Source organism: Chiloscyllium plagiosum, unplaced genomic scaffold (assembly GCF_037043375.1).
Source record: "Chiloscyllium plagiosum isolate Xiang-an unplaced genomic scaffold, Cpla_swu_hap1 HiC_scaffold_1, whole genome shotgun sequence".
Classification (NCBI taxonomy): Eukaryota; Metazoa; Chordata; class Chondrichthyes; order Orectolobiformes; family Hemiscylliidae; genus Chiloscyllium; species Chiloscyllium plagiosum.
Genome location: NW_028270139.1, coordinates 86,056,356 through 86,074,713, shown reverse-complemented (window position 1 = coordinate 86,074,713; position 18,358 = coordinate 86,056,356). Strand labels below are relative to the sequence as shown.

General features: G+C 41.9%; 1 protein-coding gene across 1 annotated transcript in view; it reads left to right on the top strand.

The window, feature by feature from the left end:
- The window catches only part of LOC122549769 (cytochrome P450 4V2-like), a 58,408-nt gene that overhangs the window by 37,242 nt on the left and 2,808 nt on the right, over positions 1-18,358 (top strand). Inside the window, exons 9-10 of the mRNA XM_043689768.2 lie at positions 1,464-1,598; positions 15,760-15,936. Of these exons, the coding sequence (XP_043545703.2) occupies positions 1,464-1,598; positions 15,760-15,936 (312 nt within the window). The remainder of the gene's footprint in view (positions 1-1,463; positions 1,599-15,759; positions 15,937-18,358) is intronic.

Here is an 18,358-nt window from a genome sequence, read left to right as displayed (position 1 = left end):
CCTGAGATATGGGGCCCAAAACTGTGCACAATACTCCAAATGTGGTCTGACCAGAGCCTTATAGAGTCTCGGAAGTACAGCCCTGCTTTTATATCCGAGTCCTCGAAATAAATACCATCATTGTATTTGCCTTCCTAACTGCTGACTCAACCTGCAAGTTTACCTTGAGGGAATCCTGGACTAGAACTCCCAAGTCTCTTTGCACTTCAGACTTCTGAATTTTCTCCCCATTTAGAAAATTGTCTTCCTACCAAAGTGCATGACCTCACACTTTCCCACATTGTACTCCATCTGCCACTTCTTTGCCCACATTCCTAACCTGTCCAAATCCTATTGCAGCCTTTCCGCCTCCTCAATGCTACCTGTCACTCTACCTATATTTGTATCATCTGCAAACATAGTCAGAATGCCCTCAGTTCCTTCATCTGGATCGTTAATGTATAAAGTGAAAAGTTGTGATCGCAACATTGAACCTTGTGGAACACCACTTGTCACTGGCTGCCATCCTGAGAAGGACCCTTTTTATCCCACTCTCTGCTTTTTGCCAGGCAGCCAAGCTTCTATCCCAGTTAGCACCTTGCCTCTGACACCATGGGCCCTTATCTTACTCAGCAGCCTCCACTGTGGCACCTTGTCAAGGGCCGCCTTGAAGTCCAGGTAGATTACATCCATTGGCTGTCCTTGGTTTAACATGCTAGTAACTTCCTCAAAGAATTCTAGCAGATTTCAGGCATGATCTCCCCTTGATGAAACCATGCTGACTACTGAAGGCACAGCCACCAATGGTAGAGCAGTTACAGTTGGGCATGCACAAAAGGTCAGAGTTGAGGAGCACTGATATCTTGTAGGGTATGGGTGTGACAGCGAATACAGAGAGGAAGGGGTGCAGTCATGTTCGATTTCAAAATGCAGACATGAATTTGAAAGTCAAGCCCTTGCTTTCTGTCAGAACTAATCGAGGTTACAGCCTGACACACATTTCAAGAGAAGTTGCAAATGGAAAAATGAAGTGAAATAATGTCAAGGATGATCCAAGTAATGAAAGAGCTGTAAAGTCCCATCAGGAATGGCTAGAATAGGAAGCATTATGAAAGAGTGGAGCAACTTCAGGAAGAATGTAAGAAAAGAAGGCAGGACGGTTTTTACAATCTTGAAACATCTTGTACAAAATCAATACAATTACTTTAGGGTAATTATAATGGACTCATGATTAAAAATAAATGTGGAATAGTCGAAGGACAATAATAACTTGCTAAACTATGATAGAAAGTGAGGATCTGAGCTGACCAATTTGCATGACCTTTTGAGAATGTCATCTCCCACTTCCTCCTGCCTCTTCCCCTTCCTTCTCTCCCCATGCAAACCTTTCTCTCCTTCCCAAAAGCCAGATTCTGCTGAAAATATTTCCTTAAATTGTATTTTCTGCAAATGCGGATTTTGATTTTAATATCCTTTTTCATCAGGTAGGTCCGATCGTCATGTTACAATGGAAGATCTGAAGCAGCTCCAGTTTCTGCAGTGTGTTATTAAGGAATCTCTGCGCTTATTCCCTCCTGTTCCGATTTTTGGACGCACTCTGCTTGAGGACTGCTATATTGGTAGGTGCAGCAGTTTATTTTCCTTTACTTTTTGAGTCTTGGAAAACACATGCAATTTACATGTTTTTCATACCATTCAACAACTCCAGAAATTCAGAAGTGGCCTTCCTTTCTTTGCAATGTGGCAAGAGTGTTACATTGAATTAATTCGAATATGCAGCAGAGAAAAAAGGCTCTGAACCCAAACAAGCAATGATGTTACTGCGCTTATGTTCCACTGTGACCCTCTTCCCATCTTTCCTTGTGTATCTTTATCAGCTGAACTGCCTATCCCCTTCTCCCTTATAATAAACCAGCTCCTCTTCGGTTCATTCACTCCTTGCAATAGCAAGTTCTTCATTCTGCCATTGTCTACATTAAGATGTTTCTTTTGAGTGCCTTACTTGATTTCTTGGTAGCTAGATTGATGGCTTGCTTCTGCTGTTCTTCATAACAGGAAATACCTTTTCTCTAAAACTGCTTTATCAAAACTTTCCGTAAATTTAACAACTCTTATTAGGATACTTCATAAGGGATCCAGTAGTTAATACTTGGTTAACTCAGCCTAATTTCATGCTTGGAAATAATTTTTGCAGTTATTGTAATGCCTTGATATTATTTCTCTGATATACCATACAGAATTATATCATTATCCAGCGGCTGGGATGGTTAAAATTCAATATGTCAACTACATAAGTTCTCTGCAGTACTATTCCTTAAGAAAAGAATCTCAACAAGTGTAACCCCACTGCTTTATTGCATTTGTTTCAGATTTATTAATGTGTGTCTCATGTTCTAGTTTTTACAGTACATGATCCATTAGCTCCCCTATAACCCATCTTGAAAATTTGGAAATTAAGAATTTTTTTATTCCCTTGTGGGCCACGGGCTGTGCTGGCTGGCCAGCATTGATTACCCATCCCTAATTGTCGTTGAGGATGGTGATGACCTGCCGCCTTGTACTACGGCTGTCCGTGTATTGTGGGTAGTCCCACAGTGCTATTGGAGAAGGGGGAAATTCTAGTAATTGTTGATTTTAGGGGTGGGAGGGGTATGTTTGTGATCACAGTTACCTAATATAGGCAGTTGACAATTTGTCACAGCTCTATGCATTCTTTAACTATCAGACAATTATTACAATTTGTGATGGTTCACTGATACCAGAGGACAAGCAGGTTGTTTGCATGGAATGCATTGTCCTTGTTAGAATTGTGAAGATGGCATCTTACTGTCCAGCTGAAATGTTAGGGAACTCTTCCCTGCATCTTCCACCTGGAGAAGACAGCTGTCTGAGCACTATACTCCGGGTTGCCAAAGAGAACTCCCTCTGCCCCTGAGCACTTGTTGTATCCTGTTTCTAGCAGAGGTAGCTTATCCTAATTCCTTTTGACCAGCGGCCATGGGACAGCTACTTCTGACATTGGATGATTGTTGTCTCCCTTCCCATCTCCATTTGAAGGTTAGCTTATGTTCCTTCAAAGAACAAAGCCAACTTGCTTTTGAAACTGATACACTGATAACAGGGCGAAAGTGAGGACTGCAAATGCTGGAGATTCCTGATGAAGGGCTTTTGCCCGAAATGTCATCTCTCCTGCTCCTCTGGTGCTGCTTGACCTGCTGTGCTTTTCCAGCACTACACTGATAACAGGGTACATTTAGCACCAGATGAATTGTTGGTGCTGGTTCAATACACATTTTGCGACCTCCATGTTTCTCGCAATTTATCCTTTTTTCCCATGTTTGAATTTTGGAAAGTTGCTAAATGAAATCATTGAAATCGCATATTACACAGTAAAGGTTAGATTAGATTAGATTCCCTACAGTGTGGAAACAGGCCCTTCAGCCCAACCAGTCCACACCAACCCTTTTCAAGAAGGGTAATCTTTTCAAGAAGGATAATAGGGAAATCCCTGGCAATTACAGACCAGTCAGTCTCACGTCTGTGGTCAGCAAAGTTTTGGAAAGAATTCTAAGGGAAAGGATTTATGACTATTTGGCAAAGCATAGTGTGATTAAAGTCAGTCAGCATGGCTTTGAGAGGGGCAGGTCATGCCTCACAGATCTTATTGAGTTCTTTGAGGAGGTGTCAAGACAGGTTGACGACGATCGAGCCGTGGATGTGGTGTATATGGACATCAGCAAGGCATTTGATAAGGTTCCCCATAGTAGGCTGTTTTAAAAAATTCTCAAGGTCAGGTTCGTAGGAGAGTAGTCTGACACAGAACAAACGACCAAGAGGCGAGTCTGCTAGAATATGAGCATTTTATTCCCCGCAGCGTCGCCACAACCAGGTCTCATACTTACAACGGGTCTGGCTTATACTCACTCTACATGTTACCGGAACTGGGAGCCGTCAGTTCTCGTAGAGCGGTTGCCAACAACCCACGCTCGGCGGTTAAACGTAACCCCGGAGCAGACTCACCGAACTGGAGACTTTTCCAGCTGATATACTCTTTTCCAGATGTAAACATTCATGTGAACAGCAGAGCAAGGCTAAAAAACACATTCCATTCTGGTTACATACAGATAAGAAGATTCACACGGGGAGGTGTGTAATAAGATTCACACGGGACTAAGCAACACCTCCATTCCGGTTAGATTCACACATGTATTGGGACATAATTTTTAACCGTTTCACCACATTCCACTGCTTGGAATTTTACACCACATAGGCTCATTCATAAAAATCAGTAAGTATGGGATACAGGGAGATGTGGCTATCTGGATTCAGAATTAGCTGGCTGACAGAAGGCAGAGAGTGGTTGTAGATGGAAAGTAGTCTGCCTGGAAGACAGTGTTGAGTGGTGTCCCACAGGGCTCTGTTCTTGGGCCTCTGCTCTTTGTAGTTTTTATAAATGACTTGGATGAGGAGGTTGAGGTGTGGGTTAGTAAATTTGCAGATGACACAAAGGTTGGAGGTGTCGTCGATAGTATAGAGGGCTAATGCAGGCTGCAGTGCGACATAGACAGGATGCAGAGCTGGGCTGAGAAATGCAGATGGAGTTCAACCTGGATAAATGCGAAGTGATGCATTTTGGAAGGTTGAACTCGAATGCTGAATATAGGATTAAAGACAAGATTCTTGGCAGTGTGGACGAACAGAGGGATCTGGGTGTGCAAGTGCATAGATCCTTCAAAGTTGCCACCCAAGTGGATAGGGTTGTTAAGAAAGCATATGGTGTTTTGGCTTTCATTAACAGAGGTATCAAATTTAAGAACTGCAAGGTTTTGCTGCAGCTCTACAAGACCCTGGTGAGACCACACTTGGAATATTGTGTCCAGTTCTGGTCGCCCTACTACAGGAAAGATACAGAGGCTTTGGAGAGGGTGCAAAGAAGGTTTACCAGAATGCTGCCTGGACTGGAGGGCTTGCCTTATGAAGAAAGGTTGAATAAGCTCAGACTTTTCTCTCTCTGGAGAGAAGGAGGAAGTGAGGAGACCTGATCGAGGCATACAAAATAATGAGAGGAATAGATAGAGTCAATAGCCAGAGACACTTCCCCAGGGCAGTATTGACTGGTACGAGAAGCCATAGTTTGAATATATTAGGAGGAAGGTATAAAGGAGACATCAGAGGTAGGTTCTTTACGCAGAGAGTTGTGGAATGCGTTGCCAGCTGTGGTGGTGGAAGCAGTGTCATTGGGGACATTAATGCGACTGCTGAACATGCACAAGGATAGCAATGAGCTGAGGAGTGCGTAGGTTAAGTTACTATAATTTACATTAGGATCAAGTCTCGGCACAACATCATGGGCCTAAGGGCCTGTTCTGTGCTGTACTTTTCTATGTTCTATGTACCCTCCGAAGAATAACCCACCCAGACCCATTTCTCTGAGTAATGCACCTAATGGTATGGGCAATTTAGCATGGCCAATTCACCTGCATATAGTCATAGAGATGGAAACAGACCCTTCAGTCCAACCCATCCATGCTGACCAGATAACCCAACCCAATCTAGCCCCATCTGCCAGCACCCGGCCCATATCCCTCCAAACCCTTCCAATTCATATACCCATCCAAATGCCTCTTAAATGTTGCAATTGTACTAGCCTCCACCACTTTCTCTGGCAGCTCATTCCATACATGTACCACCCTGTGTGTGAAAATGTTGCCCCTTAAGTCTCTCTCATATCTTTCCCTGCTCACCCTAAACCTATGCCCTCTAGTTCTGGACTCCCCCACCCCAGGTAAAAGACTTTACCTATTTACCCTATCCATGCCCCTCATAATTTTGTAAACCTCTAAGGTCACCCCTCAGCCCCTGATACTCCATGGAAAACAGCCCCAGCCTATTCAGCCTCTCCCTATGGCTCAAATCCTCCAACCCTGGCAACATCCTTGTAAATATTTTCTGAACCCTTCCAAGTTTCACAACAGATTGTGGGAGGAAACCCACACAGACACTGGGAAAATATGGAAACTCGACACAGACAGTCGCCCGAGGCTGGATTTGAACCTGGGACCCTGGTACTGTGAGACAGCAGTGCTGACCACTGAGCCACTGTGCCACACAAGGAAGTTTATAAAGGCCTTCAATTTCCAACATAATAGACGGAATTCGTATTGGTCTTACCAAATACTTTACACTTGCTCAGTCTCATTTTATCAAATTAATATTATCAATTTTTTGCCAATACTGCAAGTTTGTTTTATTGTCATCCTGTAGCCCTCTTTGTTGTACTGAAATGCATGCAGTATACAAAACAAGGTAAATGAGTTTGTAGTGCAGATTGATATTGGCAGATGCGATGTTGTGGATCTCACGGAGACATAGCTACAGAGGATGAAGGTTAGGAACCAAATATACAAGGATACACATCCTATCAAAAGGGTAGGGAGATGGGGGTTGGGTTTGACTTGTTTGGTAGAAATGAAATTAAATCGATTGCAAGAACTGATACAGTTGGAAGATGTAGAATCTGTGTGGGCAGAGTTGAGGAACTTCAAAGGAAAAAAATACCCTGATGGGATTTATACACAGAACTCCTAGCAGTCGTCAGGATATGGCGAAGAAAATATATTAGGAGGTAGAAAAGGCATGTAGGAAATGCAGTATGACAATAACCTTGGGGTGGGGGATTCAATATACAGATGGACTGGGAAAATCAGATTGGTAACCGATCTCAAGAAAATGCATTTATGGAATGTCTGTGAGATTGTTTTTGGACCAGCTTGTGGTAGACCCCAATAGAGAACAGGAAATTCTGGATTTGGTGATGAGTAATGAGACCGACTTGATAAGGGAGCTTAGGGGGGCAGTGACCATAATATGATAGAATTCACCCTGCAGTTGGAGAGGGAGAAGCTGGAATCAGATGTAACTGTTTTACAATTGAGTAAAGGTAATTATAAAGACATGAGGGAGGAGCTGGTCAGAGTTGATTGGAAGGGTAGCCTAGCAGGGAAGATGGTGGAGCAGTAATGGCAGGAATTTCCAACGTTAATTCAGGAGACACAGCAGAAATTAATTCCAAGAAAGAAGATACATAAGAGGAGGATGAGGTAACAATGGATGCCAAAAGATAAGTCAGGGACAGTGTAAAAGCAAAATATAAGGGTAAGCTAGCTAGTAATATAAAAGAAGATTGCAAGAATTCGCTGGAGAAATAGAAATGGGGAATGAAGAAATGTCAAAGGAACTGAATAGATACTTTGTATCAGTTTGCACAGTGGAAGATACCACCAGTGGACTGAACTTCAAGCGGGTTTGGGGACAGAGGTGAGTGTAATAGCCATCAATAAGAAGGTGGTACTGGGGAAGCTGAAAACTCAAAGTGTATAAATCACCCAGGCAAGATGGACTACATCCTAGAATTGTAAAAAAGATAGCTGAGGAGATTATAGAGGCATTGGTGGTGATCTTTCAGGAATCACTGGAGTCAGGGAGAGTCCCAAAGGACTGTAAAATGGCTAATGTAACACGCCTGTTTTAGGAAAGAGAGAGGCAGAAGACAGGAAGCGAGAGACAGGTTAGCCTGACCTTCAATGTTGGTAAAGTTTTAGAGTCCATTATTAAAGATCAAATTGCAGAGCACTTGGTTTAAACAAAAGGCTGAGTCAACACTCTTTCATCATGGGGAGATTGTGCCTGTCGAATTTATTAGAATTCATTTGAGGAGGTAACAAGCAAGATAAAGAAGGGAGAGCCAGTGGAAGTGATCTATTTAAATTCCAGAACGTGTTTGACAAGGTGCTGCGCAGGAGGCTGCTAAATAAGAGCCCATGGTATTAGGAGTAAGGTATTGGCATGGATAGAGGATTGGTTGACTGGCAGAAGAGGGATAAAACGGTATTTTTCAGGATAGTAGCCAGTGACTAGTGGGGTTCTGCAAGGGTCTGTATTGGGACCATAACTACTCTCAGTATACATTAGCGATCTGAATGAAGGAACTGAGGGCATTGTTGCTAAATTTGCAGATGACACGCAGATAGGTTGAGGAACAGGTACTGTTGAGGAAGCAGGGTGACTGTAGAAGGACTTAGACAGGTTGGCAGAGTGGGCAAAGAAGTGGCAGTTCGAATAAAGAAGCATGACATAATGCACTTTGGTAGTAGGAATAGAGGCACAGACTATTTTCTAAATGGAAAAACTATTCAGAAATCTGAGGCACAAAGGGACTTGGGAGTCCAAAATCAGGGTCTCTTAAAGTTAACTTGTGGGTTCAGTTGGCAGTTAGGAAGGTAATTCAATGTTAGCATTCATTTCAAGAGGGCTAGAATACAAGAGCAGGAGCGTACTTCTGAAGCTGCATAAGGCTCTGATCTGACTGCATTTGGAATCTTGTGAGCAGTTTTGGGCCCCATGTCAAAGGAAGGATGTGCTGGCATTGGAGGCTGTTTAGAGGAAGTTTATAAGAGCGATCCCAGGAATGGAGGATATTGTCACGTGCGGAGCAGTTGAGAACTCTGGGTCTGTACTCAGTGGAGTTTAGAAGAATGAGGGAGGATGTAATTGAAACTTACAGAATGCTGACAGGGCTGAATGGAGTGGACGTGGAGAATGTATTTTCACAAGTAGGAGAGACTAGCACCGGAAGGTACACCCTCAGAATTAAGGGAGGACACTTCAGAACTGAGATGAGAAATTTGTTAAAGGGGGTTAACCTGTGGAACTCATTGTTGCAGAAGGCTGTGGAGGCCAGGTCATTGGCTGTATTTAAGACAGGTTATTGATTGATAAGGGGATCAGGAGTTATGGGGAGGAGGCAGGATTTATGGGGAGGAGGCAGGAGAATGGGTTGAGAAACATGATCAAATGGTAGAGCAGGCTCTTGCTAAATGGGCTAATTCATGGTCTTAACTTCATGTTAATTTAGACTGATTCACAGGTTTATAAATATGGTTGATTCTAAAATCGAAATCAATAATGTAAATTCTGCATCATAGTGGTCACACTCTTGAACTGTGTGACTGCACTTTCCACCTTCTGCCTCTCTGAATAATCACCCTTAAATTTCTACTCTCTACTTCCTGCCAGCAATCCATTTTGCTATTTGTCCGACTCTATATGTTCTGACCTGTATTCGTTAGACTATTTAGTGGTACCTTAGAAAAGGTGAAGAAGAATTTCTTCCAAGGATGGTTTATCCGTGATATTCTTTGCTGTTGAGAGCAGGATGAATTTCTTCCGGTTGCATCCCGCTGTGCCCCCTTTAACTTTAGGAAGTTAGTGAAAAGGCCATTTACGTCATTTGTCAAAGATTTGGTGATGAAGTTGGAGAAGTCAGCAGTGGGATAGTGGCAGTGGCGATTGGGGCCAACGCCTCGCGAGTGGTGGCGAAGCCTGGCGTGCCTGGGTGGGTCTTAGACCAGTGGAGGTGAAAACATGCCCACTGTGAGGGAGAGTGAACCTCTTGGGGAAGGGTCAGCTTGGAGCATCTGCAAGCCCATGGCTGAAGAAAGGACTGCAGTGTTTGGCCATTTTAATTTAAATCCTTCACTACTTTTTTTTTCTACTTTTATATTCAGCAGACTGTGTAGCGCTGAACCTTTTAGCTTATTTCTTTGTTTTTCTATTTCTGTAGCTAAGATTTTGTACTTTTTATACCTAAGATGGCGCTGTGTATGGCGACATGTACACTTCTCACTGTACTCTTGTACCTTGTACTTGAGAACAAATGACAATACAACTTAAACCTAAATGTAAATTCAGTTCCCCATTTAAATGTTTATAAATATGAACTGAAAGCCTGTAATTAGAAATGTATATTTCCATCCCTAAAACAAATCTTATCCTGAATCGATTAAATTATTCCTATGACAATAAGGCGATGAAGAATAGTGAAGAAGGCGTTTGGTATGTTTTCCTTTTATTGGTCAGAGTATTGAGTACAGGAGTTGGGAGGTTATGTTACGGCTGTACACGACATTGGTTAGACCACTTTTAGAATGTTGTGTGAATTCTGGCCTCCTTCCTATCAGTAGGATGTTGTGAATCTTGAAAGGGTTCAGAAAAGATTTGCAAAGATGTTGCCAGGGTTGGAGGATTTGAGCTATAGGGAGAGGTTGGATAGGCTGGGGCTGTTTTCCCTGGAGTGTCAGAGGCTGAGGGGTGACGTTAGAGACGTGTATAAAATCATGAGGGCCATGGATAGGGTAAATAGACAAGGTCTTTCCCTGGGGTGGTGGAGTCCAGAACGAGAGGGCATAGGTTTCAGCTGAGAGGAGAAAGATGTAAAAGAGATCTAAGGGGCAACGATTTCACTCAGAGGGTGGTGAGTGTGTGGATTTTGCTGCCAGAGGAAGTGGTGTAGGCTAGTACAATTGCAACATTTAAAAGGCATCTGGATGAGTTTATAAATGGGAAGTGTTCAGAGGGATATGGGCTGGGTGCTGGCAGGTGGGACTAGGTTGGGTTGGGTTATCTGCTCGGCATGGACGAGTTGGACCGACGGGTCTGTTTCTGTGAATATTTTAACTTAAATGCTTCAAGGAGTCTTATCTGTTTTCATTGCATAAAAGTTTGCAATGTTACACTGCTAGTCAGCTGACTAATTAATTTGTAGAAATGTACTAAGGATGACTGATGTAACTGATCACTGTGGAGCAGGAGCAGGCATCAAAACTGCAAGTTCTACCAAAACATGAAAAATTGAATAGAAAATAGTTAGAGTTTTGAGAAGATTTGTAGCTCCGGTTGAGGTTCTGGATGTAGGTTTGTTACATGAAATGAAAACAAACCTTCCAGCTCAGTGAGCAAACCTACGTCCAAGAGAATAGTTGAATATTTCACATATTAAACCTTCAACACATCACCTCTCTGATTCTGTTTCATCCGGCTGCATCTGAAATTCTGATCAATACATGTTTCTGACTCTTTCTCTCACCTTTTCCTACCTAGCCTACCCATTCCTTACTTTAACTCATCCAAATTTCTGCTGCGTACATTTAACCAAACTTCATCCACCGATAACTCCTGTCCTCTCTGAACTTAGTTAGCTCTCTGTTCTTTCAGTAGAACAGCTGTAAAACTTGTGTTCAAGTCTGCACATCTCTGCATGATGAGGAAGAAATGTATTGCAAAGGCTGAGCAGCAGTAAGTTTACTCAGGTGGAGTAGAATTACACTATTGACGGAGTTCAGTACGAGTACAAAGCTTTTGAAGTTGAATTTGTTCGTGCACAGGAACCAGTAGGCTATTACAAGGACAAAGGGGTGGCTCAGTGGTTAGCACTGCTGCCTCTCAGCGCCAGGGTTTTTGGTTGGAATCTAGCCTAGGGAAACTGTGTGACATTTACACATTCACCTCAATTCTGCATATGTTTCCACCAGGTGCTCTGGTTTCCTCCCACAGTTCAAAGGTGTGCAGGTTCGGTGGTTTGACCATACTAAATCACCCATAATATCCAGAGATATGTCAGTTAGCTGGAGTAGCCATGGGAAACACAGGGTTACAGGGATAGGGTGGGTCTCTGGGGATGATCTTCAGAGGATCAGTGTTGGCTCGATGGGCTGGAAGGCCTACATCCATGCTGTAGAGATTGTGATTTTACGCATGTTGATTAGTGGGTCGGATTTGTGGACTGTATATAAAATAGTGAAAAAGAATGGGGTTGTACCTCAAGATCACTTTTTATAAGTGTTCCCCATGTTCTGAGAAGGACGTGCACATTGTTTCATTTTTTCCATGTCATCTCTTAGCCTAAGCAAATGCTGACTTTAATGGTGAAATAGCAAATGTTTGTCTTAGAAACCTAATCTTCCCCCAAGGCCAATGTTTGTTTTATTGTGCAATGCAAATGAACTGTTTTGAAGTTGTGAACCGTACTAGATCAGTACTGATAAAACTTTTTATTTTGATTCCCTTAGCTGTATTTTGTTTTAAATTGTACTTTAATTTGTTTTCTAATGTGAAGTGTTTATCATCAAACACCAGTGAACTGAAGCTGGTCTAGGTCTGAGGGCTATCTAAACTTGGAGGATATACCGTTCATTAGTTTGGCAGGGATAGGCATAAGGATTATGCTGACCTGCATAATTTTTCAATTTCATCTTGTGAATGTCAGACATTTCTCCCATAATGCACAGTTTGAATTAAATGAGGCAATAATGACATATAATCTCACATCCTACAAAACACATGGCACCAAACATTCCAGTAGACTCAGTTATACAGCATGGAAACAGGCCCATTGGTCCAGCTCATCCATGCTGACCAGATATCCTAAATTAATCTAGTCTTAGTTGACAGCATTTGGCCCATCCCTCTCAACTCTTTCTATTCATACACCCATCCAGATGCCTTTTAAATGTTGTAATTGTACCAGCCTCCACCACTACACGTACCACCCTCTGCGTGAAAAAAGTTGCTCCTTGGGTCCCTTTTTAATCTTTCCCCTCTCATCTTAAACCTATGCTGTCTAGTTTTGGACTCCCTCCTCCCCCCCCCCCCCCCCCCTCCACTCCAAGAAAAAACATCCATCCTTCCAATAGCAGGGTGACCAGATGTGCAAGCAGTAATTCAAAAGTGGCCCAATCAATGTCCTGTACAGCTGTAAATTGACCTACTACTTCCTATACTCAGTACTCTGACCAATAAAGAAAAGCATACCAAATGCCGCCTTCACTATCCTAACTACCTATGACTCCACTTTTAAGGGACTATGAACTTGTACTCCAAGAGGTTTTTGTTCAGCAACACTGCCCTTACGATTAAGTGTATAAGTCCTGCCCTGATTTGTTTTTCCAAAAAGCAACACCTCTCATTTATCTAAACTCCATTTGCCACTCTTTGGCCCATTGGCCCATCTGATCAAGTTCCTGTGAGGTAGCCTCCTTTGCTGTCCACACCTCCAATACTGGTAATCTAAGATGGCTGATGGGAGGTGGTGGGCAGGGAATTGTAGCTATAAGAACTGTTCTTTCTTTTTGAGGTATTTTCTGTGTTGGAGCTGATTTCCTCCAGTAGCAGTAATTAATGTTTTATAAGTTGCTGCATTGTTTTGGAACTTCAGGGAAAGAAAAGATCAAAACCAAAGCACTTCAGAAAGTAGGAAGAGCAACAGCGGTAGTGACTGCAAGTAAATCGAACAGAGCAGTAAACCTGCACAGAAGTCTGACTCAGTAGTGACCTGCACAACTAACTGCCTCTGCTTTTGCTTCAGCCTCCAGAGATAATTGAAATCATAGTCTTTCCAAACCCTGATAAGAATGGTGTCAAAAAATTACAATTATTATGGACCAGCCAAACCCCCTCATAAATATATCAAGGCGATAGATAGTCTAGACTCTAATGTTTTATCTTATTTAAAGTGTAAGGCACTGAGTTCCGATTTGATTAGTGGTCTACCACTAGGCTTTTAAGCAAAACACTCTCTCTTTTTATTCCTATGACACAGTCAGAGAGTCATAGTGATGTACAGCATAGAAACAGACCCTTTTGGTCCAACTCATCTATGCTGACTAGATATCCTAGCCTAATCTAGTCCCATTTGCCAGCACTTGGCCCATCTCCCTTTTAAACCCTTCCTATTCATATAACCATCTGGATGCCATTGAAATGTTGTAATTGTACCAGTCTCCTCCACTTCTTCTGGCAGCTCATTCCATACACCTACCACCCTTTGTGTGAAAAAGTTGCCCCTTAGGTGTCTTTTATATCTTTCCCCTCTTACCCTAAACCTATGCCCTCTAGTTCTGGACTCCCCACCCCTGGCCTTGTCTATTTAATCTGTCCATGCTCCTTATGATTTTATAAACCTATAAGGTCATCCCTCAACCTCTGTTGCTCCAGGGAAAACAGCCCCAGCCTGTTCAGCCTCTCCCTATAGCTCAAATCCTCCAACCCTGGCAACGCATCCTTGTAAATATTTTCTGAACCCTTTCAAGTTTCACAACATCATTCCTATAGGAGGGAGACCAAAATTGTGTGCAATATTCCAACAGTGGCCTAACACTTGATGAGTGATTAAATATTATTTTGTTTTAAGTATTTCAAGAGATTTAAAGTTGTGCCAATTCTCTTTTTATACTTGAACTGAACTATAGACCAATGAGTCTTTGTTCAGCAACACTGCCCAGGACCTTATCATTAAGTGTATAAGTCCTGCTAAGGTTTGCTTTTCCAAAATGCTGTACCTCCCATTTATCTAAATTAAACTCCATCTGCCACTCCTTAGTCCATTGGCCCATCTGATCAAATTCCTGTTGTACTCTGTGGTAACCTTCTTCGCTGTCCACTACATCTCCAATTTTGGTGTCATCTGCAAACTTACTAACTATACCTCCTATGTTCACATCCAAAGCATTCATATAAATGATGAAAAGCAGTGGACCCAGCACCAATTCTCGTGACATACTACTGGTCACAGGTTTCCACTCTGAAAGACAATTCTCCACCACCACCCTCTGATTTCTACCTTTGAGCCAGTTCTGTATCCAAGTAGCTAGTTCTCCCTGTGTTCATGAGATCTAACCTTGCTGATCAGTCTACCTTGTCTAGTGCCTTACTGAAGTCCATATAGATTGCGTCCATCGCTCTGCCCTCAACAATCCTCTTTCTTACTACTTCAAAAAACACAATCAAATTCATGAGACATGATTTCCCACGCACAAAGCAGTGTTGACTATCCCTAATCAGTCCTTGCCTTTCCAAGTGTATGTGAATCTTATCCCTCCAGATTCCCTCCAACAAATTGCCCATCACCAATGTCAGGCTCACTGGTCTATAGTTCAGTTCAAGTATAAACAAAAACAAAGAATTGGCATAAATTTAAATCTCTTGAAATACTGAACAAAATAAATTAATATTTAGTTACTAACCATCAACTGTTCCAATTTAGCAGTCCCATAAACACACCCTTGGCAAAGACAAATTCAGCAAAACAGATTTTCCTCATGTGCTCTCTCTGTTCCAGTCCAGGTGAAAGGAACATTGAAAGAAACAATCGTGCAACAAAGAGAGGACTTCAACTTTTTGCTGCAGCAGAGAGCGAGCTGTATCTGGTCGCTTTAACAACCAACTCCAAACTACAGCTAAAAGCAAAACTAAACCCTGACTCGAACCACTTAACGCTTCTTATGTCTAATTTTTTTTTAAATTCAGAGCACAAAGCTGTTTACCCACTGTTTGTGAAACAGATCTTGTAGCAAAATATCTCTCTACAGAAACAGACCAGAACAAATCTCTGTTATAGGCACAGTACCACAAGGTAATGGGAATGAAATTAGCCAGATCCAGGACCAGCTATCAGGCTGACAGTCAGTTGGCTCTCTGTTTTACAGTATACCAGATTTCATTTCCACTGGAGGACCAAGATGGATTGGAGTGCTGACCTGTCGTTGGAAGCTGTGCACACCACCAAGTTAATGGGCAGGAGTCCTTTCTAATTTGGCAACATTTGTTAAATTAAGATAGTCCAACTGAATTATTGGAGAATATTTGAGTTGAACTGATGATATGGCTCAAAGTTATGAATTTAAACTTTAAGAGCTACGATAGTGTCTTATCTATGTATTTTTGAAATCCTGGTTTGATGCTTATACTACACATCATCTTACAAAGAATGGTTGACTGTGTGATGCAAAGCTGTTAAATATTGGCAAGTTTCGTTGACAGGACATGGATTTATACAGTGCCAGAATTGTCATAATTTGGGTGGAGTGAACATGTTTGAATGTACCTATTGTTCCTGCTGTTCTGACAGTCTACAGATGTTAATTAAATTGTTATATTGTCTTTCAGGAGGCTTTAAGGTACCAAAGGGAGTCAACGCTATGATCATTCCTTATGCTCTGCATAGAGATCCCAAACATTTCCCAGAACCTGAGGAATTTAGGCCAGAGCGATTTTTACAAAATTCAAGAAAAATTAATCCCTATGCATTTATTCCATTTTCTGCTGGAGTTCGAAACTGCATTGGTAAGTCTGCTTTGCTGTGAGAAACCTCCTGCTTGGAGGCAGGAAATTAAAACTAAGTTTTAACATCATATTGCTTGTATTAATCTTTTAAAGCCAAATAATTAGAGTTCCTGCTTTGGATGTGATTGGGAATCTGGACAGAAATTGCTTTTCAAATTATACTCTATTTCCAAAGTAACATTCTGGTTTAGGGTTCCAGCAACTTTGGTTTGCATAACTGCCGGTCTTAAATTTCCCACGAACCAATGCAACAATCAACTAGTATACAATTTCTTCACTTTTTTTACATTTGAAATGTTAGTTGAATTAAGGAATGCTAACCTGATAAGTGTATTGATACAATCAAAAATGAGTTAGAGGTAAGGTGAGTGTGACTGCCCTTGACTTCAATACTCCGCATGACTGAGTATGGCATCAACGCTCTGACAAGAGTGGAGTTAGAGTCTGGGAAATCTCTCCGCTGGTTGGAGTCATACCTGGCACAAAAGAAGATAGTGCTAGTTGTTGGAAGTCATCTCAGGGTTGTAGTAGACAACATTTGTGACTCCTCAGATACTGAAGCAGTTCATGCCCAAATGCAGCAAGATGTGGCAGCCCAAGCCTAGATATTGTCCAAGTGTCAAGCAACATTTGTGCCACACGAGTGCCAGGAAATAACCATCTCCAACAAGACCGAATCTAACTGTTGTCTCTTGACACATAATGGTGTTATCACCATTGAATCCCCCACTATCAACATCCTGGGAGTTTCTATTAACCAGAAATTGAAAGGGTCTAGTTATATGCAGTGGCTACACGTGCAGGTCAGAGTCTAGGAATAGTGCAGTGAATAATTCATCCCCTTGACTCCCTAAAGCCTGTTCACTGTCTTCAACCACAAGTCAATACTTTCCACTTGCCTGGATGGATGCAGTTCCAACGATGTTTGAGAAGCTTGATACTGTGTCGGAAAGGCAGATAATTTGATAGTACACACTGCTGCTACTGAGCATCAGTGGTGCCTATTTACAAGATGCACTGCAGAAATTCCCCAACTTCCCTAGACAGCACCTTCCAAACCCAAGACCACCTCCATCTAGAAGGACAAGGGCAGCAGATATATGGGAACATCACCACCTGCAAGCTCACCTCCAAGTCTCTCACCATTCTGACTTGGAAATATTTCGCTGTTCCTTTAGTGGGTTGCTGGGTCAAAATCCTAAAGGCATTGTGGGTCAGGCTACACCAAATAGACTGCAGCTGTTCAAGAAGGTAACTCACTACCACCTCAAGGGCAGTTGGAATGGTCAATAAATGCTGGCCAGCCGGAAAGACCCACATTCTGTGAATAAATCGATTAAAATATACAAAAAAGGGTTCATCTGAAGTCTAAATTCCCAACAGTGATACTTTGGTTTTAGATCAGTGAAAAAGACCAATCGGAATAATTTATTTAATTCCATTAGTTTACACTAGTCGGTTTCTTTGTAAGTAAAATATCTTTTATATGTGGAATTTGTGGCCGTGATCTTATTGAATGGCAGAGCAGGCTTGAAGGGCCAGATGGTCTACTCCTGCTCCTACTTATGTTCTTAATTTTATTTTCTTTAAACCTGCTGATTAATGTAGGAAAAGGAAAAGTTACATCAACTTTGTACATCTCATTGAACAGTTGCATAAAACGGCTCACCAGAGAGTTTCAAATGAGCATAACACGCAGAAATAAATTCTCATCCCTGCCTCAAGGAAAACCTCTTTTCAACAGGTTGCATGCTGCAAGAATGTTTTCTCTTATGTCCCCTAGTTACAGGCTCTCCCATAACATACCGGAAGGCAGTAGCATAATGGTAACGTCATTGGGCTAGTAATCCAGAACTCCAGGTTAATGTTCTAGGGACATGAGCTTGAATCCAACAACACTAGATGGTGATATTTGAATTTTAAAAAAATCTGAAGTTGGAATAAACTAGCCTCATTGTAACCATTGTTGATGGTCATAAAAACCCATCTGCTTTACTATTGTCCTTTTAAGGAAGGAAATCTGCTGTCCTTGACATGTCTGACCTATATGGACAATACTGGCAGCACCTGTGAAGAGAAAGCTGAGTTAATGTTTCAAGTCCAATGACTCATAAGTTCTCCAGCAGTTTCTGTTTTTGTCTTTTTTTTTGTTTTCTTGAGAGTTGTTAATTCACGTGGTTTTCTTATTTTGAAACATTTGAGATTTCTAAATACTTCCTAATTCTTTGCAGGGGGTCAGTTTAAAATCAATCTTTCACAGGTTGTAGGCTTTCTGACTTGCATTTATTCTCATCTCTAACTGCCCTCTGGGGTGATGGTGAAACAACTTCTTAAACTGTGGCAGTCCTTGGCATACGTAGACACTGACAATGTTGTTAGGAAATGACTCTCTTGAACTTTAATGCTGTGACATTGAGGGAGC